Source organism: Vidua chalybeata, chromosome 18 (genome assembly GCF_026979565.1).
Source record: "Vidua chalybeata isolate OUT-0048 chromosome 18, bVidCha1 merged haplotype, whole genome shotgun sequence".
Lineage (NCBI taxonomy): Eukaryota > Metazoa > Chordata > Aves > Passeriformes > Viduidae > Vidua > Vidua chalybeata.
Window position 1 is genome coordinate 1,000,712 of NC_071547.1, and position 21,193 is coordinate 1,021,904.

At 50.3% G+C, this 21,193-nt stretch overlaps 1 protein-coding gene across 2 annotated transcripts in view; it reads left to right on the forward strand.

The window, feature by feature from the left end:
- LOC128797321 (transmembrane protein 132D-like) overlaps positions 1–13,913 on the forward strand; it is a 196,702-nt gene extending 182,789 nt beyond the window's left edge. For both annotated transcript variants that reach the window (XM_053959746.1, XM_053959747.1), the window contains 4 exons: positions 3,005–3,210; positions 5,306–5,579; positions 6,971–7,162; positions 10,826–13,913. In XM_053959746.1, coding sequence (XP_053815721.1) covers positions 3,005–3,210; positions 5,306–5,579; positions 6,971–7,162; positions 10,826–12,001 — 1,848 coding nt within the window. In that variant the 3' untranslated portion in view covers positions 12,002–13,913. The remainder of the gene's footprint in view (positions 1–3,004; positions 3,211–5,305; positions 5,580–6,970; positions 7,163–10,825) is intronic.
- The last annotated feature ends 7,280 nt before the right edge of the window (positions 13,914–21,193 follow it).

Consider the following 21,193-nt stretch of genomic DNA (forward strand, 5'->3'; position numbering starts at 1 on the left):
AATACCAGAGGCTTACCTTCCCAACTGGCCACCCTTGAGATGCACAGACATCACAGCCCAAGATACATTTTATTTTCAAAGACTTATTAGCTGTGACTTCGTAAGAGTTCCAACATAATTACTGCAGCAGGAAAGCAGTTTCCTGTGAGGGCTTTGCTGTTATCCCATGGGAATTTACCAATGCTAATGAGGTGGGGAAAGACTGTTCAGGTATTTCTGAGAGCTAACAGCGAGGTTCTGGGTACCTCTTCTGGGAGCTAGGATGTACATTTCCCCTTTCCCTGCCTCCCACTGGGGCTTTGGATTCTGTTCAGCCAAAAGCTGACACAAGGTTTATGGGACCAGAGGAATGTCAGCCACAAATTCAGATCTCCCACAGACAGCCTGCGCACAAAGGGAGTGGGAAAAGCAGTGAAATCCTTTTAGGAAAGGGATGGGAACAATGTTCACTGGAGAGCTGGGTGCAGGAGGTCGGTGTGGCAGGGACCGTGTGGGATTTGTCAGGGGCCTTTTTGCTGCTTCCCACGTTCTCCCCTGTGGATATTCTCAGCTAAGTCAGAGAGAAAGAGAAAGGTTTTCTAACCAGGCAAGACCCTGGGAAACAGTTGGGAAAGAATGTAAATAATTCTCTAATCTATCTTGTTATTCACATTGTTTATAGATATGTTCTGCCACTGTGCATCATTCACTGCACACCAGTGGTGTGACATGTTTTCACTCTAAGACCAATGAAATCAGTCTGCACGATGTTCTCTATATCTAGAGTGGTATATTTGAAATAAATCAGAGCTCATTTTCTTTGCCTTCTGATCTGGAGTTCTCTGTTCCCGTCCTGCTCGACAGCGACACTCCCCAGGCTGGTGCAAGAGTTTAGTGTTTTATTCCACAGATGATGTGAACTAGAAGAGGAGAGAGAGGTTAATAAAAAGTGATTTCTCTGGTGTGTGGTCACACCCCAAGAGCGCACAGAAGCTGGGGAGTTTCAGAGGACAGACCCTTTTCAAACCACACCAAGAGGTCGGTGTGAAGCGGTGCCCTGGAGCAGCAGTGCCCCTCGTTGTGCCCCTGTGCAGGAGGGCACAGGGCCCAAAGGGCAGAGCTGCAGGGCTGCCAGCCGAGCTCAGGGCTCCGTGTGGGGCTCCCAAAGGGCAGAGCTGCAGGGCTGTGGGGCCGGGCACTGCACACCTCCAGCCAGGATGGGTGGCAGGGAGCAGCAGTGCCTCCGGGCCCTTCCCTTTGCTGACAGCAGCGCTGGGGGCTTGCATTCAGTGCCCTCTGCTCGTTCTGTAGCAGTGACTGAGCTGCACAGCCAGCGTGCCAGCAGCGTGTGTTTGCTCTGCCACGGAGCACGTGGAGATGGCATTGCTGCCTCTGGCTGTGCTGGCAGTGTGGGCCAGGCCTCTGCCCCCAGGGAGTGTCACTCGGTGTCACACACGTGTGTGTGTGTGAGACTCAGAGGAAGCTGCCTGAGCTCTTCACTGGTGGAAGAAAAAGAGAGGCACCTGCAGGAGCCAAAAGAAGCCCAAAGCACTTTTATAACCCACCAAGTTCATGCCCAAAAAAAGCCATTCAAAGCTCAGTCCCTCAAGAGATGAAAGCCCCCTGCACTGAGAGAATTTCTGGAGCATCTTGTGAACGCTAAGTACAGTCTCCCTTAATTAATGGAAGTCAGCTCGGTGCAGGTGTGTGAAAAGCTCCAGTGACACAAAGCCTAGAAAAGCTTCAGCAAGGGAGCACTGCACCAGAAGGGTTTAATGGCATTATAATGTCCTTGAATTACAGTGGCCACAACACAGAGATGTATTCCAGCAGTCCATTAGCAGGAAAAGAAAATCTGCTCTTTCTCTCTTGAGCCCTTGTCACCTTTCCTGAAAGCTGGAGTTGGCATCCCTGAGATATCAGAGCTCAAAGGCAGGAGGAGGGGGAAATGAGAGATGAAGATGAGAGTGGTCCCTGGATTTTGGGAAGAAAACAGATTGGTTTTCCCCACGAATCACCCACCTTCCCCCGGTCCCTTTGCAGCTCCTGCTGCATTTTCCAAAGTGTTCAGACAAGGACGAGACTATACATTCCAGAGTGAGAAATATTAAATACATTGATGGAATGGAGTAGAAGGTCTGGCTGGTAATGGATTGTGAAAAGAGTTCAGGGTTCTAATAGATCATTCCTTCAGATCATCAGCACGGTAAAGTGGTAGTTAATAAATTATTTGACGTGTACATTTACTCATATATTTTAACTAACTGTAATGAACAGGTCCTGTCAGCTCACCTAGATCCTTGCAGTAGCTGCTAAATTGCTTGAGTGAGATTTAGTAACTCTCTGCAATATTGATGTCCAGAGCTGCAGGTGATAAATGAAGGGACATGGGGGCTGGCTGCTGCTCCAGGGCTCTGTAAGGCCTCTGCCAGGCTGGCAGCAGGGCTGAAGCTGTGCCAGGGACAGCCCTGAGCTCTTCCCTGGCAGGAGGTTTGGTTGTGAGCACCCCATTCACTCCTGGTACCTGTGACAGGACTCTTGAAGAGCTCTGTCCCGTTCTGGGGTTGACTAGAGAGATCTGGCCCCTCTCAGTTCTGTCTGCAGGCAGAACTGCTCCTCCCAGGTGAGGGGGGTTCTGTGGGCTGCACCCAGGGCAGAGCAGGAGGATGGGGAGTCTGAGCTCTGGGGGGAGGAGAGGAACCTTCTCTCCCTGCCATGATCCGAGGTCTATGCTACTGCTGGAGTGGGAATTAAGGACCAAAAAAAAGCTGTTCCCTTATCTTAGATTATACTAGAGCTGTTTATAGCAGGAAAAGCCAGCCTCTGGAAATGGTGCTGAATTACACAGGCTATTAAGGGCACACCAGGCACCTTTCTTGTTACTCCTAGTTGTCCTCTGAACCTGGAGCTAGTTCAAACCTGGATCCTTTCTCTCCCTCCCACTCACTTACCCAGCATGTGGTGAACTTTATAATTAGTGCAGAGACTCATTAATTTTTTTTTTCCTTCTCCTTTTTATTTTCAGGTTTCTGACAGATGTGACTATGTCTTTGTCAACGGGAAGGAAATGAAAGGCAAAGTGAATGTCGTAGTTAATTTTACTTACCAGCATCTGAGTGCCCCTTTAGAAATGACAGTCTGGATTCCTCGTCTCCCGCTGCAGATAGAGGTCTCTGACACAGAACTAAATCAGATCAAGGGCTGGAGAGTCCCCATCATCTCTAATAAGAGGTAGGTTTCATTAGAGGATGTTCATTCTGGGCTGTGCACTTGCCAGGGACCTGTCAGGGCCAGTGGATCTGAACATGCTCATTTGGCCTTAATGCAATTCTGCTGTAAATTTGAAGGTCACCAGACATTTATTCAATAGGCTCCTGCACTGGACTTCTAAGGGAAATGGAAGCTGCAGGTTGCATGAACCTAGATTGGAAATCAATTTCCTTTTGTAGCACTAATGACTGAGATGGGAAGAGCCAGTTGGTCAAGGTAGGCAGGATCAGGCACGAGGCAGCAAGGAGACACCAGCAAGAGGCAGCTGTGGCAGGGCTGCTCGGTCTCCAGCCTGCTCACAGGTCCTGGCAGCTCCTGGACCCATTGCCAGTGGTCACCATTAGCACACGGCTGTGTCACAGCCCTGGGGCTGCAGTGGCACTGATCTGTGCCCCAGTAAGAGCTTTCAGACACTGTCAGTGCCCGCAGGACAGAGGATGGATGAACAGGTCGGAACTGCCTGCATCTGTTGTCAGTGTTATTAGGAACAAGAGGAGCAGGTTGATAAAGTAGGTACTTGCTATTCCCACCTGCAAATGAAGACATTTATTACAGGTTTCTGTTAGCATCAGAGCAAAGACATTTTGGTGGAGATGCGATTTCAAATTGTACTGTACAGAGAGGGATGTGTGTGTAGGTGCAGAGGAGATTTCCATGGCAACACAAAGATGTTTATGGGAAGATCCAGAAAGAAAAGAAGTGCGAAGGTCCCAAAAGCAAGGACTTGACATGGAAAACAATGGAAGATGCTTGGGGAGGACAGTGTGGTGGCAAAGCTGGGAGGCCAGCTGATGGTCTCAAGTGCTGGTTTTGAGTTACGAACACGGGAAACAGGATAAAAGAGGGAGAACCTGAAGGAAGCAGCTGGGTCCCGCCAGCAGGCTGCAGAGTGAGGTCAGCAGCAGCTCTCTGTAGCAGCTCTCTGCTGCAGCTGGAGTTGCAGCTCTCTGTTGCAGCTGGAGTTGCAGCTCTCTGTTGCAGCTCTGTTGCAGCTCTGTAGCAGCTCTCTGCTGCAGCTGGAGTTGCAGCTCTCTGTTGCAGCTCTGTAGCAGCTCTGTAGCAGCTCTCTGCTGCAACTGGAGTTGCAGCTCTCTGTAACAGCTCTCTGCTGCAGCTCTCTGCTGCAGCTGGAGTTGCAGCTCTCTGTTGCAGCTCTCTGTTGCAGCTCTGTAGCAGCTCTCTGCTGCAGCTCTCTGTTGCAGCTCTGTAGCAGCTCTCTGCTGCAGCTCTCCGTTGCAGCTCTCTGTTGCAGCTCTGTGGCAGCTCTCTGTTGCAGCTCTCCGTTGCAGCTCTCCGTTGCAGCTCTCTGCTGCAGCTCTCCGTTGCAGCTGGAATTGCAGCTCTCTGGTGCAGCTCTGTGGCAGCTCTCTGTTGCAGCTCTGTTGCAGTTCTGTAGCAGCTCTGTTGCAGCTCTGTTGCAGCTCTGTTGCAGCTCTGTAGCAGCTCTCTGCTGCAGCTGGAGTTGCAGCTCTCTGTTGCAGCTCTGTAGCAGCTCTCTGCTGCAGCTGGAGTTGCAGCTCTCTGTTGCAGCTCTGTGGCAGCTCTCTGTTGCAGCTCTGTAGCAGCTCTCTGCTGCAGCTCTCTGTAGCAGCTCTCTGTAACAGCTCTCTGTTGCAGTTCTGTTGCAGCTCTGTAGCAGCTCTGTAGCAACTCTCTGTAGCAGCTCTCTGTTGCAGCTGGAGTTGCAGCTCTCTGTTGCAGCTCTCTGTTGCAGCTGGAGTTGCAGCTCTCTGTTGCAGCTCTGTTGCAGCTCTGTAGCAGCTCTCCGTTGCAGCTCTCTGTTGCAGCTCTGTTGCAGTTCTGTAGCAGCTCTGTAGCAGCTCTCTGTTGCAGCTCTGTTGCAGCTCTGTAGCAGCTCTCTGCTGCAGCTGGAGTTGCAGCTCTCTGTTGCAGCTCTGTAGCAGCTCTGTAGCAGCTCTCTGCTGCAGCTCTCTGTAGCAGCTCTCTGTAACAGCTCTCTGTTGCAGCTCTGTTGCAGCTCTGTAGCAGCTCTCTGCTGCAGCTCTCCGTTGCAGCTCTCCAGCACAGCTGAACTCGTCGCTGTTGTTGTCGGCAGGCCGGCCAGGGACAGCGATGACGAGGACGAGGAGGAGCGCAGGGGCAGGGGCTGCACCCTGCAGTACCAGCACGCCATGGTCAGGGTGCTGACGCAGTTCGTGGCCGAGCCCCCGCAGCCCGGGGCCCAGCTCAGCTACCTGCTGGGCTCGGACTGGCAGCTGGACATCACCCACCTGGTCAGGGACTTCATGCAGGTGGAGGAGCCCAGGATCGCCCGGCTGCAGGATGGGCAGGTGCTGGTTGGGCTGGAGCTGGGGATGACCACGATTCAGGTAGGGAGATCACTGGTGTGCTCTGTTCCTCCCTGTTCTCCCCTCCCTGGCAATGGGTGATCCAGCGTTAAGGACAAACCTGCAGCCATCAGCTCCTGGACGGGGCAGAATGGAAGCAGGAACTAGACATGGCAGAGGTGGTTTTCTCTCCTTATCTGGTGCCCCAAAGTGTAGTAGATCGCAGCTTCATTTAACTTAATCCAACCTGCATATTGGGAGGCTTTTTCTGATAATTTTTGTCTAAGGCTGCTTTTGAACCTGGAGCCAGGATTTGGGTTATCACAAGGCATGCAGCTGCTGGAGCAGCTCAGCCTTCTCCCAGCCTGCACTGACAGAGCAAAGGGTAAAGTGAAAATTAACCAGTGCTGGTTAAGGAAGTGAGACTGGAATATTAATCTAAATATTAATTAAAAGGAAAAGGAAATGGGGAGAGAGATTATTTCAGTGATATTGAAATAGAATATGTGTTAACAAACACTAGAACAGAGAAAAAATCTCTCTCCAAACATGCTTATTACCCCAAACTGTCAAAGCAGAAAACAACCAGCACACCTGTCAGTAACAAAGTTGTCAAGGCTGGAGAAACAAGATTAGAGATTTTTGATTTTCTGCAAAATCTGCAGAGATTTTCTCAATGCCTTTCTAAAGCTCTGGAATTTACAGTGCTCCAACCAATGCACATAAAACTGTGGAAAGAAAAATCCAAGGGTAAAAAGCTGAGAGCAAGTTATATTTAAAGAATACCTCTTATAAAGCTGCTTCAAAACTGCTCTGTGCCCTGTATGGATCATTAAATTCAACTCACTTGCTAATGAGCATCGTGGATGTCATGTATCACTGCACTGACCTCTGTGTGTATTTTCTTAACCAAAACAAATTCTCTCTGTCAATTCTGCATTCAGTACCATGAGAGGTTATTGTAGCAATACATTACCCTTCCTTTCCACGGGATAGAAATAAATACCATTTATTCAGTGGATTTTATATAAATCTGCAGACCACATTATGTTTATGCTACCTCAAAACAGGAGGATTAATCAAATACTTAAATTTCACACAAAGATTACATTTACAAGTAGTTACTACGTGTGAGGCAGATGTGGTTGTGACATTCACAGACAGTTTCCACATCTGAAGCAGATGTTGGCACCTTGCAGAGGGGAGTGGCACAGCTGATTACAGTGGCACAGGTAAAAGGTGTTATAAGGCCCCTGTTATTGCAGAAGAGTTACAAAATGTGAGTAGCTCTTTTTAATCATATTTTAATAGTGTCTTCTGTGAGCAATCCCATTACCATAAACATCCCTTACCTGGGTTACATTAGTTCTGTGCAGTTATTTTACGTGCTGCTCTACAAAATGGTTGTTGGTAACTTCAGTTTTTCTTTCCAGATCCTGTCCCCCCTTTCAGATGCCATCTTGGCTGAGAAGACAGTGACAGTCCTGGACGAGAAGGTGACAATAACTGACCTGGGAGTGCAGCTGGTGACAGGACTGTCCCTCTCTCTGCAGCTCAGCCCGGGGAGCAACAGGGCCATCTTTGCAACTGCAGTGGCACAGGAGCTGCTCCAGTCCCCAAAGCAGGTATGCTGCCCAGCTGGGCTCTGTGGAAGGAGCTGCTCTGAGGCACTGCCTCTGACATTTCCAGCTGCTGGAATTGAGCAGATTTTTACTAACAGTGTGCTAATGAAACATTCTGTTTGTGGGACTTTCCTGAAGGCCATCAAGGGTCCTAAACAGGAAAAAACAAAGTTCTCACAAAAATGGCACTGTGTTTTAACAGCCCCTGGCACCAAGCACCCCTCCTGTCATGGCTGATCCCATAAAAAACGGGCAGTGATGTGTCAGAATTGAGCACCAGCAGTGCCCCTACACACACACACACACACACACACACACACACACACACGCCTTTTCTGTCCCATCCAGCACCCACCAGATGCCAGGATATCCTGCCACGTTCAATTTCCCACCACAGGTATCCAAATCATCCCTTTAATTGCACCTCTGCATGAGAAAGTGCCTCGTGTTGTGCCAAACTCTTCTTCCTTTAGTCACTTCCTGTGAGCACTTTAGGAAGTCAGGGAGCATCCCTTTTGTTCTGATTCATTACTAGAATATGAATCAGCAGCACTGACTCATTTCCTGATTCATGATTTCATAAACCATTTTTTTCCCTTTATTACTCTTGGTTCCTTTATTAGGGAACCAAGAGTTACCAAGGGCTTTTGGACTTTGCCATGTCCTCATCAGTCCCTGCTTGGTATTTGTCCTTGTGCTTCTGTACACATTTGAAATTTAAACTTTTTTTCCAAATCAAATCCATCAGTCTGGGACTTTTCATCAAGGATACACTGGGCTCTTAACACTTCAGCATGTTTTGAGCTTTAAAGGTAAATGGCATGCACATTTGAAGTTTGGCCAGCTGCTGAGGTGCTTTAATTCATCATGGGTTTTATCCTTGGGATGCAGGATGAGAAATAAAGCAGAGCTGCTGTCTTTATAGGGTGATAAAAATCAGGCTCTCGTGTGGTGTTCCAAGGAATGGATGCCAGGCAGGTGGAGGGAAGGCCAGTGAGCTCATCCATGGCAGGGGGGGTTGAACACAGTGCCCTGAGACCAGCCCAGGAGCAGGGCTTGGTGCCACTCAGCCCCACTGTGTGCCCAGCTCGGGCGTTTCAGTCCCCAGAAAGGGAGCCTGGACACTGTGGTAGGTACATTCTTTTCTCTTTCAAGATTTTTTATAAAGGAGCACAGAGAGAAGAAAGAGAAAACAATTTCTGTTTCTGCTCCTTGTTTTTCCCCATGTGGAATGTGTTTGGAGAATTGTGTCCCTGGGGTGATTGCTTGGTTGGATTCTGGTGAGGATTGTTTGAGCCTGGTGGCCAATCCAATCCAATCCAATCCAATCCAATCCAACCCAATCCAATCCAATCCAATCCAATCCAACCCAACCCAACCCAACCCAACCCAACCCAATCCAACCCAATCCAACCCAACCCAACCCAACCCAACCCAACCCAATCCAACCCAATCCAATCCAATCCAACCCAACCCAATCCAATCCAACCCAACCCAATCCAATCCAACCCAATCCAATCCAATCCAATCCAATCCAATCCAATCCAATCCAACCCAATCCAATCCAATCCAATCCAACCAACCCAATCCAATCCAACCCAATCCAACCCAACCCAATCCAACCCAATCCAATCCAATCCAATCCAATCCAACCCAATCCAACCCAATCCAATCCAATCCAACCCAACCCAATCCAATCCAACCCAACCCAATCCAACCCAACCCAATTCAATCCAACCCAATCCAACCCAACCCAACCCAACCCACCTGTGGCTGGGCTCTCAGAGAGGGTCACCAGTTGTGAGTTAGATTTGGTAGTTAGAAAAGCAGGTTTGTAGTTTCAGTATCTCCTGTAAATAGTATATTAATGTATGCTAGCATAGTTCTAATAAAGAAATCATTCAGCTTCTGAGCTGGAGTCCCACATCAGCATTTCCTCCCCCCGGGTTCCCCTGTGTTTACAATAGGCCAGGTCCTTCTCTGCATGCAGGGCTGCAGTCAGGGATGCACACTAAAGCAGAGAGGAAATCGTGTTCCCCCCAGTGTGGCAGGGCTGACTCTGCTTTGACAGGCAGCTGAGTCCCTCCATTGCTCAGGACACGATTTCCAGAGCACAGTCCCTATAAGCAAGGCAATGCAAAATTATTAAATGATTATGCAGGTTTAAGCAGCACAGTGGGAGGATGAGAGTTGATGACATAAATTCTATGCAGCCTTCAAGAAACAGCCAAAGATTAATAAACACAAAGCTGGGATTTATGACAGTGTCAGCAAAGTCTTAGGGCTCTGGCCTGAAATACAGACAGAAGCAAATCTCCCATTGAAGCAGGGGGAGCTTTGTGGCTCTGAGGATTTCGGAATCAGGCCAGTAGATAATGCACCATACAGTCCCAAAAGACTGGAAGCTTATTCTCCATGCTCTGAACAGGTGGGTGCCTTAGTGGTATGAGCAATTTAAAGGATAATCATGTGTGTTTATTCTCTGTACACACATGGAGTTAGAATGTAAACACTGTCTGCATGAAAAACTGCTTATTTAAAGAAACAGGACTTTTATATTCGTGGTTTTCAGAAGTTAATTTGTTGGTTGGGTGTCTGTCTGTCTGGCAACTCTCACAGCAAGGTGATCCCAACTCTGACCATAGAAAAGCTCATTTCAGACAGTGGAGAATCCACTGATGGAGCCAGGTCTGTCTGGGGGGGATTCTCCAGTGCAAATATCCCAACCTGGGCAACTCAGACCATCAGAAGCAGGAATGAGATTCCAGGAGAGCAACTTGAGTTTTATCTGTAAATGATCAATGTATGAATACAAAGATTTTTTTTCAGGTGGCACAACAATTTTCAATAGCCATTTGAGAGTCCTTAGAGGACCTGGTTTTCAGAAATGGGTGGGCACATGTTTTCTGAAATTTAAAAATACTTGAAAATGTTTCAAGTTAGAAGCCAAAAGTCAAGGATCCCAGGAGAGCTGCAGCATTAGGCATGTTCTTAGTACCCAGGTGGGATTCATTTGCATTCAGTGAAAGCCTCCATGCACACTGGAGTACACAATCTGCATTGCTGTGACACGAGATTAAACTTTATTATTGTCTTGCTTTTAATTGCTAACAAGCGTAAAAATTGCCCTGGCCGTTTTCTAAAGAAGCAACTGATTGGTTTCCTCTGCTCATGCAATCTGCTAATTTAATTTGAGAGACAGAAATCAAGGAGTGAAGGTGTGGAGTCATGTGTGGACCTGTTTGCTGTGTTAGCTATCTTTTAACATGTGCTTTGTGTAATAAGAGGAGACTTTGTATTTTAAGCAGTTTAGAAATAACGTTGGGGTTTTTTAATGTAAATATACAACAGTAAATGATCTCAGTCACTGGTAATGCTTCCTGACATGCAATTTATTATGGTGCTGAAGGAGATTCTGCAGAGCCCAGGGGATACGGCTCCTCTAAGCACCTTTGTGGAAACCAATCTTATTATCAATGAGTGTTTTACACTGGTATTTCTCTTCACGTCTTGGCAAGATATTAATTCCACTGCTCTCCCTGTTTATTTCTTTTCTGATCACTGGTGGTGTATGGATCTCGTGAGGGGGAGGGAACAGACCAGAACAGAGCACATTTCCCTCGACGATCGCTCTGAGTGGGTCTGTATTTGTTTTCTGTATTACAGGAAGCAGCCATCAGCTGCTGGATCCAGTTCAGTGATGGATCTGTCATGCCCCTGGATATTTATGACTCCAAAGACTTCTCCTTGTCAGCCACCTCTCTGGATGAGAAGGTGGTCTCCATCCACCATGACCCCAGATTCAAGTGGCCTGTGATTGCTGCCGAGACCGAGGGCCAGGGCACCCTGGTGAAGGTAGAGATGGTGATCAGTGAATCGTGCCAGAAATCCAAAAGGAAGAGCATCCTGGCTGTCGGGAGCGGCAGCATTAAAGTCAAGTTTGGGCAGAGCGATGCCAACCCCAACGTCAGTGACAGCAAGCACAGGGGTGCTGGCGTCCACCTGGAGAACCACGCCAGCGACCGGCGCCACAAAGGCACCTGGCAGGAGAGAGGGGAAGGGGATGGGCACTACTACAGCTCCTCCATGGGCCACGAGCAGGGCAGGGGCACCACCACCCACAGGTCTGTTCTGAGCAGGAAGGAGGACAGAGAGAGCCTCCTGGACGATGCCAGCCAGAACCTGCCCGTGGACTTCACGAGCTTCCCCGCCCAGGTGGACCTGCCCAGGGACGGCGGGGACGCGGAGGACAACGAGCTGGTGCAGACACCCCGGGGCCTCAGCGACCTGGAGATCGGCATGTACGCCCTGCTGGGCGTCTTCTGCCTGGCCATCCTGGTGTTCCTCATCAACTGCGTCACTTTTGCTTTGAAGTACAGAAACAAACAAGTTCCCTTTGAGGAGCAGGAGGGCATGAGCCACTCTCATGACTGGGTTGGGCTGAGCAACAGGACAGAGCTGCTGGAGAATCACATCAACTTCTCGTCCCAGCAAGATGAGCGGATCACAGCCATTGACAGAGGAGTGGACTACGAGGAGAGCAAATACCTCCTCAGCACAACTGCCACCAAAAATATCAACGGACAGTCTTTCAGGTCTCCCGAGTCCACATTCAGTGAAGGGAAAGAACAGAAAAGTGAACCAACCACTTCTCCTACCTCTAAGAGGAAACGGGTTAAATTCACCACCTTCACCACCATCTCCTCCGATGATGGGTGTCCAGCTGTCAACTCAGTCTTGATGAGTAATGAGGATGACATTAAATGGGTCTGCCAGGATATGGACCTGGGTGAGTGCAAAGAACTTAAAAACTACATGGAGAGGTTACACGAAAATGCGTAAAGAGACACAAAAGACTTTTTTGGTTTGGTTTGTTCGTTTGTTTGTTTTTCACTCACCTTCTGCCTTTAATTTTGGGTAGTGGGGCAACATGTATTCTAGCAAGAATCAGCTGGTGGATAATAACTCAATGGAGCCCCAAGAAGCCACCCAAAAGCAGCTGGGAGAGCAGAGATCCTGGACAGCTCTTAAAATTCAAGTCTTCTCTGTGCTCAGAGATGGAAGTGAGAGATGTGTGTGGTTTTTTGATACACGATAACATGAAAAAAAAAACCTTAGAAAAATAATACGGTCTCATTCTCTTGTGCTTTCCCAGGAAATCAATAAATATAACAAACTCCGGTGCAGTTTGGATATTACAAAGCTCACACAGCTCTACTGTTCAATATTGCAAACTTTGGTTAAAAGCAAAAGATTGGTCTCAGAATAAATAGATCCATGAGAAGAGCGTGTCGTTCAGGCCACGTGCAGAGAATATCCATCCAGGAACATTAATTTAAAGCTGACAAAAACCAACAGTGTGAACGAAGCAGCTCCCAGAGCTGAGGAGTCATGAGTTTCCAAAGAGTCTGGAGGGGATAAAGTTGTAACTGGGCTGTTTACAAACCAGCATGTTTGCCTCCCAAGCACTGACAATGGATACACAGATACAGTGCAAACTGAAACTCTCTTTTTAAGTAGATGCCAAGGTAATTAACTTTGCCAGCCAATTTTCGGTATTTCTTAATTTGTAAAATAGGAGGAGATATGATCTATACTCAGACTATCACTCATACTAAGGAAGGTCTTTTGGAAAGTTTGAGAGAATGAGCTATTTTTAAAAGCCCGCTTTGTTTGATTGTCCTGTTTTGGATTTGTATTCCCAGCCCTTTCCCTGGAGCTCCCCATTTGGTATCCTGAGGGCACTTCCCAGATCAGTCAGCCTTGGAAGCTGTGGTCCTTTCCCATTTCCTTTTCCCTTTTCCCTTTTCCCCTTCCCCTTTCCCCTTCCCCTTTCCCTTTTACCTTTTCCCCTTCCCTTTTCCCTTTTCCCTTTCCCCTTTTCCCCTTCCCTTTCCCTTTCCCCTTTTCCCCTCCCCTTTCCCCTTTCCCCTTTCCCTTTTCCCTTTTCCCTTTCCCCTTTTCCCCTTCCCTTTCCCCTTCCCCTTTCCCTTTCCCTTTCCTTTTCCCTTTTCCCTTTCCTCCCCTCTCACTCCTCCAGGGCTGCTCTGCTGAGCACAGCCCTGCTGGTACCACGCTGTCCTGCCCTTCCATGCTGCCCCTTCCCGAAGCTGGCCACTGTCCCTGGGCTCAGTGCCACGTGCTGAACTGGCCACCACCAGCAGCTGCCTCTTGCTCCATCCCCTCCCCAGGGGGAGGTGGGGGTGCCCAGTTCCTTGTGCCCCCCTCCTTAGCCCAGAATTTAGAGGGCACTGGGAGGTCACAGGGGAGAGCTGCACGCTCAACACTGAACCCTGCACAGCTAAACTCAGCAGATAACATTTGTTTCTCCCAGGGGTGATGATTATCTTCTGTTTTCTTCTGATAAGGATGTACATACAGTAGGATTTCAGTGATTACCCTTCCAACCCAACGTGCCCTCCAGCCTCAAACCAGGACATGTCTTGTGAGGTCCAACAGCAGCCTCCAAAGGCCAGTGGCAAAGTGCCAAAGCACTAACTAAAATCCAGGTAATGGATTTGATATATAAAAATATTTCAAGTTCCCCTTTATTTTCTGGAGTAAGTCCTTGCCCCCTTTTTGTTAAGTCTTCCATCATTGAATCTAGGTTGCTCAGTTTAATACACACCCGCCCTCCCACAAACACTTAGATTGAATCCCTCTATATTTAGAATGTACTGTAGATTGTAAGAATGTAATATATATATTTATAAACATGCCAACTGTGAATAAAATTTGCATTTTAGTGGCTTCATCTTTTTTTCCTGCTCCGAACGCCTCTCTCCCTTGGCTGTCAGAACGTTTACCCTGAGAGAGCCTGGCAGCAGTACAGGCATGAGTGCTTTGCTGGATGCAGGAGGCACAGTCTACTCACAGAACTGAACACTGTGCAGCACCAACAACGTGTTGTGCTACAAATGTACGTGCACCAAGCCACCCTTCCAAGATTTGAAACTATTTGCAAATAAATCCACATGCTTTTTTTTTCTAGCTTGAAAGCCCCACACGTGAGTTTCTGGGTTCGGCTTCTGGTTTTCTCCTCTGGGAGGATCCACGTTTGGCCATGCACCTTTTAAGGCAATTTGAAGAGAGTAGGTGAGCAAACAGAGCAAATGTGCCCAATACTTTGGAGGTCAGATGGTGTTTGCTTTCTTCCAGCACCTCTGCTCAAGGCTTGGGTGACCCAGTGCAGGACGGGGTGCAGCAGTGACAGCACGGTGCAGGAGCAGCTGCAGCAGTGACAGCACGGTGCAGGAGCAGCTGCAGCAGTGACAGCACGGTGCAGGATGGGGTGCAGCAGTGACAGCACGGTGCAGGAGCAGCTGCAGCAGTGACAGCACGGTGCAGGAGCAGCTGCAGCAGTGACAGCACGGTGCAGGATGGGGTGCAGCAGTGACAGCACGGTGCAGGACGGGGTGCAGCAGTGACAGCACGGTGCAGGACAGGGTGCAGCAGTGACAGCACGGTGCAGGAGCAGCTGCAGCAGTGACAGCACGGTGCAGGAGCAGCTGCAGCAGTGACAGCACGGTGCAGGACAGGGTGCAGCAGTGACAGCACGGTGCAGGAGCAGCTGCAGCAGTGACAGCACGGTGCAGGAGCAGCTGCAGCAGTGACAGCACGGTGCAGGATGGGGTGCAGCAGTGACAGCACGGTGCAGGATGGGGTGCAGCAGTGACAGCACGGTGCAGGATGGGGTGCAGCAGTGACAGCACGGTGCAGGATGGGGTGCAGCAGTGACAGCACGGTGCAGGAGCAGCTGCAGCTGAGGACAGGACAGTGCAGGGTCCAGACAAGCTCTGGCTGAGCTCTCAGGTGAGGGAAGCAGCCTCGGTGCTGCAGCAAAGCCTGGCAGCCTCCCCGCAGGTCCAGCCCAGCCTCGCCTCCAGCTCTGGGGCTGTTCTGGGCGCTTTTTGCACACCAGGACGTGGTGTCTGCAGCGGGGCAGGCAGGGTGAGAGTGCCCAGGTGTGTCTGGAGCCCAGCAGAGCAGAGGAGGGAGTTTGCCTTCCCTGTGTGGCAGCTCGTGGCCAGTCCCCCTCCCTGGGAGGAGCAGGTACAAGCTGGGAGCAGCCTGGCACAGCTGCTCTGCCCACAGCTGCCCTGCTAAACCACATTCCTGCATCAGCGGCCTCTGGGGAACAGGAGCAAACAACAGCAAGTTCCTCTGGTAGCACAAAGCACAGAAATGTTCTCTGAGGACAAACAGCCTCCAGCTGCAGCCCTGGGCATCCTGACATGCAGATCTGTGCCCGTGTGCTTGCTCAGAGCTGCCGGTGAATGCAGCAGCTGGAACTGGCCATCATCCATGGGGCAGTGCTATAAATAATGCAGTGTTCAGAGTGCTCTCTTCCAGGGACCTCACAGTGCTCTGAGCAAGGTGTGCTCCTTACTGACCTGGGGAACCCAGGGTGAGGTGATGTGCCCAGAGTCACTGCAAATCTGTGGCAAAACCCCACTGTGCAGGATCCTGAGAGTGACCTATGGCCACCTGTATGCAAGCAAACACTCTAATTAATCTGCTGACAGCAGAATAATCAACTCCCTGTAGGGATTTCTGCATGTGTGTATCTTTGGGAGGGGGTGTTGTGTACATTCCCTTTTGGCCCTGCACAGGGCCCACACTGCTGAGCAAAGCCCTCGGCACCCTGGAGCATCCCAGGGAGGAATTTCGTGTTTCAGGCAATCAGCTGAGATCCCAGCTGGCAAACGTGGGGCCTAAATCCTCCTCCTCATCATTAAAGCAGTGCTGGTGTTTATGTGAGCACACACACAATGTTTTGCAGCTGTGGCTCCCACTTGCAATCTCTTGAACCTGATAAAGAGCCCTGCTGACAGCAAGCACTCTCCTGTGAGAGTTATTAATTGCCTTATTGTTTTCTTCTTTGCAGTTGCCTCTTATTTTCATGTTTGAGTCTCTCTTCCTGTGAGTAGACTGATTGAGGCATGTTTAAAAAAAAAAAAGAAAATTTATCTGATACAGTTTGGTTCTTTTTAGAGGCTTTATGCATTAATACAATCAGGAGTAGAAACTCAATGGTCCTATAAATCAGGTAAGCTGGTTCTTTACCCTCTTCTTTTAAAATAAAAGCTTCCCCTTCAGCAGTCTTAAATATATGGTTTAGACCCGGCTGCATTAAACACCAGTGAATTCGAAGTCTGAGCAATGCAGCTAAATAATTGGTTTGAAACAAGAATTCTCTGGCATTGACTTTAAAAACCAGAAGAGGTATTAAATCTATGTGCAGCCTGCACCGAGTAGCTCTAGAAACTACTTTCACACCTCGTTTCTGTAATGAATGGGATGTAAATGAAATGAGCACCCCGGAGACACTTCAGTTCAGCTCTGTCTGCTCAGTTTCTCCAAGACTGCCAGCTCTCGGTCTCCTGTGGCCCCAGGGGCTGTTCTGCTGTGGAAGCTCCTTAGTGAGAGCTAAAGGACTCGTGTAGTACAGCCTGGAAGAGCCTTTCACATGTGTCACTGAGGAGAGAGAGCTGGCTGGACTCACGTTGGTATTGATCAAAGTCCAGCAGGCATCACTGAGGAATTAGCTCGGGGAAGGAGCTATCACTGCCAAATGGTGCGTTTAGAAAATGCCTCGAGCATTTAAAAAAAACTCCCAGAGATGAATTTATTTAGTCCTGAAAGCCCGGGAACTCTGTCACATATTTCTACATGTTCATTGTGGTGCCAGAGCCCATCCCTGCACAGCCCTGGAGCACTGCAGCCACACATCTTCTGCCAGTGCCACCAAAAATCAGATCTGTGCTGCTGGCAGCCCTCCCCAGCAGAGATGCTCGGGCTGGGGGAGCTGTCAGGGCGGGCCAGGTGTGTCCTGCAGGGCAGGTGCAAGGTGCCAGCCCGAGCTCCCTCACAGCACCAGCCATCCCTCAGTGCCCTGGCTGCAGCTTGAGCTGTCCCCGAGGACAGGAGAGCTCTAAAGCAAGGTAGGGTAGTGCTGCAAAGTGCTGAGGAGACAGGATTTGCGTTCTGCTTCCAGTTCATTTCTGTTTGAAAGCTCCCAGGTGGGCCCTGCCTATGCCCTTACCCAGCCATCTGCTTAAGCACCTTTCTGAACGGAGCTTGGCTGCCAACACCCATCACCTTCCTCATGCAGAAATAATGCTCCTTCCAGTGAAATCAGTGATGTGCTGTTCGGAAGCTTAAACAGGTGAAGTTCCAAACTGGCAGCACTAATGGCCTGAGAAGAGCAGAGCACCTGGGCCCTGCTCATCCCCAGGAGCCTCAGAAGGGCCAAGGTTACTGGAGTCAAGCAAGTGTGCCTGAAACAGGATCATTTTCTACCTTCTTGCTGATGTGATATGAAGACCTCTGTCAACAAATCCTTCATTATGCAGGCTCCCTGCTCCAGCCCCGTGAGGAACAGCAAATGAAGCAGCCCACGAATGCAATATTAATGGCTGGAGAAGCAGCAGTGCTCCTGTGCTGTGTGTACTGCCAGTGCTCATTAGGAAATCCCCACCACACAACGAAGGTGGCTGCTGGATTGCACACGACAGGTTCTGCCACATCTGCCCCCAGCAGCCCGGGGAGCCTGCAGGGACACTGCAGGGACACTGCAGGGACACTGCAGGGACACTGCAGGGACACTGCAGGGACACTGCAGGGACACCAGTGCCCCGAGCCACGCTGGCTTGCACAGCCCTGAGCTCGTGGCTCCCTGCTGGACTGCTCTGGGGGCACATGAGGGCTCCTGCTCCCTTCTGCAGCCACAGACCCTGCTGCAGCTCTGCCTGGTGCCAGCTCTCTGTGCCTGAATTCCCCCAGCCCTGTCCATGCTGCCTGGTGCCAGTTCTCTGTGCCTGAATTCCCCCAGCCCTGTCCATGCTGCCTGGTGCCAGCTCTCTGGTTGGGTCTTTACCTTGCTTGTGAACACCCCGTGTGCCTCTGCTCTAATTCTGCCTAATTCTCTGTTCCCCACGTCTGGCAGGGAGAAAACAAATGCTTGGCACTCACCCAGCCCCAGCTCCAAGGCATCCTCCCCTCCTTGGAGACACATCCTGCACCCATCCTGCTCTCCATCCAGCCTCTCCCAGCCCAACTGCAATTCCCTGACAGCTTGACTGGCAAATTCCCTCTCTGCCCAGCTTTCGTGCTAAGAACCTTAATATTCCTGCAGATTCAGAAAGGGGATTTCCAGCCTGGCTGGGTCCAGAGCTGGTACCAGCTCTCTCTGTGCCTGAATTCCCCCCCAGCTCTGCCCATGCTCCCTGGTACCAGCTCTCTGTCTGAATTCCCCCAGCTCTGCCCATGCTGCCTGGTACCAGCTCTCTGAATTCCCCCAGCCCTGCCCATGCTGGACAGAGCTGGTACCAGCTCTCTGTCTGAATTCCCCCAGCTCTGCCCATGCTGCCTGGTACCAGCTCTCTCTGAATTCCCCCAGCTCTCTGTCTGAATTCCGCCAGCCCTGTCCATGCTGGATAGAGCTGGTACCAGCTCTCTGTCTCAATTCCCCCAGCCCTGCCCATGCTGGACAGAGCTGGTACCAGCTCTCTGTCTGAATTCCCCCAGCTCTGCCCATGCTGCCTGGTACCAGCTCTCTCTGAATTCCCCCAGCTCTCTGTCTGAATTCCCCCAGCCCTGTCCATGCTCCCTGGTACCAGCTCTCTGAATTCCCCCAGCCCTGTCCATGCTGGATAGAGCTGGTACCAGCTCTCTGTCTGAATTCCCCCAGCTCTGCCCATGCTGGATAGAGCTGGTACCAGCTCTCTGTCTGAATTCCCCCAGCCCTGTCCATGCTGGATAGAGCTGGTACCAGCTCTCTGTCTGAATTCCCCCAGCTCTGCCCATGCTGGACAGAGCTGGTACCAGCTCTCTCTGTGTCTGAATTCCCCCCCAGCCCTGTCCATGCTCCCTGGTACCAGCTCTCTCTCTGAATTCCCCCAGCCCTGTCCATGCTGGCTGCCCTGCCTGGGTGCCACCAGCTCTCTGTGGCACCTGGCAGAGCCCAGATCAGTGTCCCCAGCAGCAGAAGGCTGCAGCTCTGAAGTGTAACAGGACTATGCTTATTCATGTTCAGGCCTGTGTTCCTAGTAATGAAATTAGAGCTTCCTACAGTCAGTTAATGCACTAATGACAGAAAAAGCAATCCAAGGAGCTTCACCACTCAGCCCTGATAATACGAGACTGCAGAGATGGCCGAGTCCAATTTGCAGCATTTTCCTGGGCTCAGCAAGTGCAGATGGGCAGAGTGGAGCAGAAACAAGGACAGGAGGAAGGGGGCTGTCCTTGCACTCTCCCTGAGCACTGCCTGGGTCAGCACACTCTGGCTGGGTCCAGCCCAGCATCATCTGTATCCATGAAGAGCTCACCCAGCTGTACAGTTGTATCTCACGCCTCCCTATTTCTTCAGCAAATCCTTTGTCTGATGGCTGTGGACACACATTTTCCATCCTGATACCATCAAGCCAAACCCCTAAATCACTGTGCTCCTCTTGGCCATGAATAACTTCTTACAGCTTGCTTGCATCAGTCCCCTCTCTCCGGCCTAATCAATAGCTTTGCTCTTAGCATTTGGCATTCCCTCCTGCGCTGCCCGTCAGGACACCAAGGTCAAATCAGTCCCTCTTGTGTTCCTCCCTTAAATAAGTGCTATCAGCCTGCAAAGCATTCTGCAACAGTGGAAAATCCTGTGTATTGATCAGGTCTTGCTCTGTACCAAGCTCTCCACAGCCTTGACTTTAATACAGCACTCAGTAATTGTCTTTTGCAAGACCAATTCATGCAGCTGGAGAGGCATTTTTGGCAGGCTGCGAGTGCAAGCTCAGAAGGATTCTTTTTCATTGCACTGCACAGTCCTTGCACAGTCACCCCAGCCCCTGAAGAACCATAGGATTTTAATCATCTCTTCTAATTGTTTTGTCCCCTCATCTTCTGCAGAGCTGGTGTGCCCCACTCCTATTGCACCCGTGAGGAGGGGCTCTAATTGCAGGGGGTGCTCTTTAACCCAAGTATGATATGATTTGTGAGGCTGCTGGGGAAGATTGCTGCAAAAAAAGAGGGAGGACAGACAGACAGACAAGCTGAGCATCATCACTCAAATTGGGCCTCAAACCAGGGGAAATTTCCAGGTTTTAGAGCAAGAGTCAGGCCACACTACTGAGAAATTTGCAAACAGCTAAATTTTGCCACTCTGGTGCTCCTAAAGAAAATAACATCATCTCCTCCTTCGGAGTCACACCCTTCCATCTTGAAAGCCTGGTTCAGCTTGTCACCCTCCCCTGCACTGACCTGGGCTATAAACAGCCTCTCCTGCCCTCGGGCTGTGGGCTCGGCAGCTCTGAAGGGGATGCACAAAGGGAAAGCAGCAGAGAGGGGGAGAAAGGAGCAAAAGGGGACAGGGGTGGCATTTTGTAGCCTGCCCTGTTGGGAAGGGAGCAGCGGGACACGCACACACCCCTGGGATTTGGGAGGTGCCCCCAGCTCGGGCTGCTCCCAGGGCTGGGCTGGGGGCACCAGTGCCACCTCCAGCAGGAGTTCTGGTGAGCCCAGTGTCCCCAGCCCAGCCTGGGCAGGGCCTGGACTGTGCCCTCCCTGTCTCCCACCCCCAGAGATGCTGGATTAACCAGGAGCTCCCAGCCTGCTGCCCAAGGGGGCTCTGGGTGGGATGTAAAGCCCAAATCCCCAAGGGAGCTGCCTCTCACACTCATTAGTGTTATCTAAAGCTGCTGTGGCTTTGGGTGGAGGCACGGGGTGGGAGATGGTGATTTTCTATTCCAGGGCAGCAGGAGGTCCTGAACAAGTCATACTCGTGTATTTCTGTGGCTGTAAATACATATACAGGTGCCTTGGGTATAGCCAGCATTGCCTGGCCTCGTTTCTGGCTCCAATTCACCCTTTGCTTACTACAGCTTCCCCACCCCCCATTTTAATATTTTCACTTACTGTACTTTAAAGAGCCAGAGATAGCTTGTCAGATTGAGACAGCTCTTGAGAAGTTTAATTTTCCTAATGCTTGTTGGAAATCCCCTTTCTGAATCTGCAGGAATATTAAGGTTCTTAGCATGAGAGCTGGGC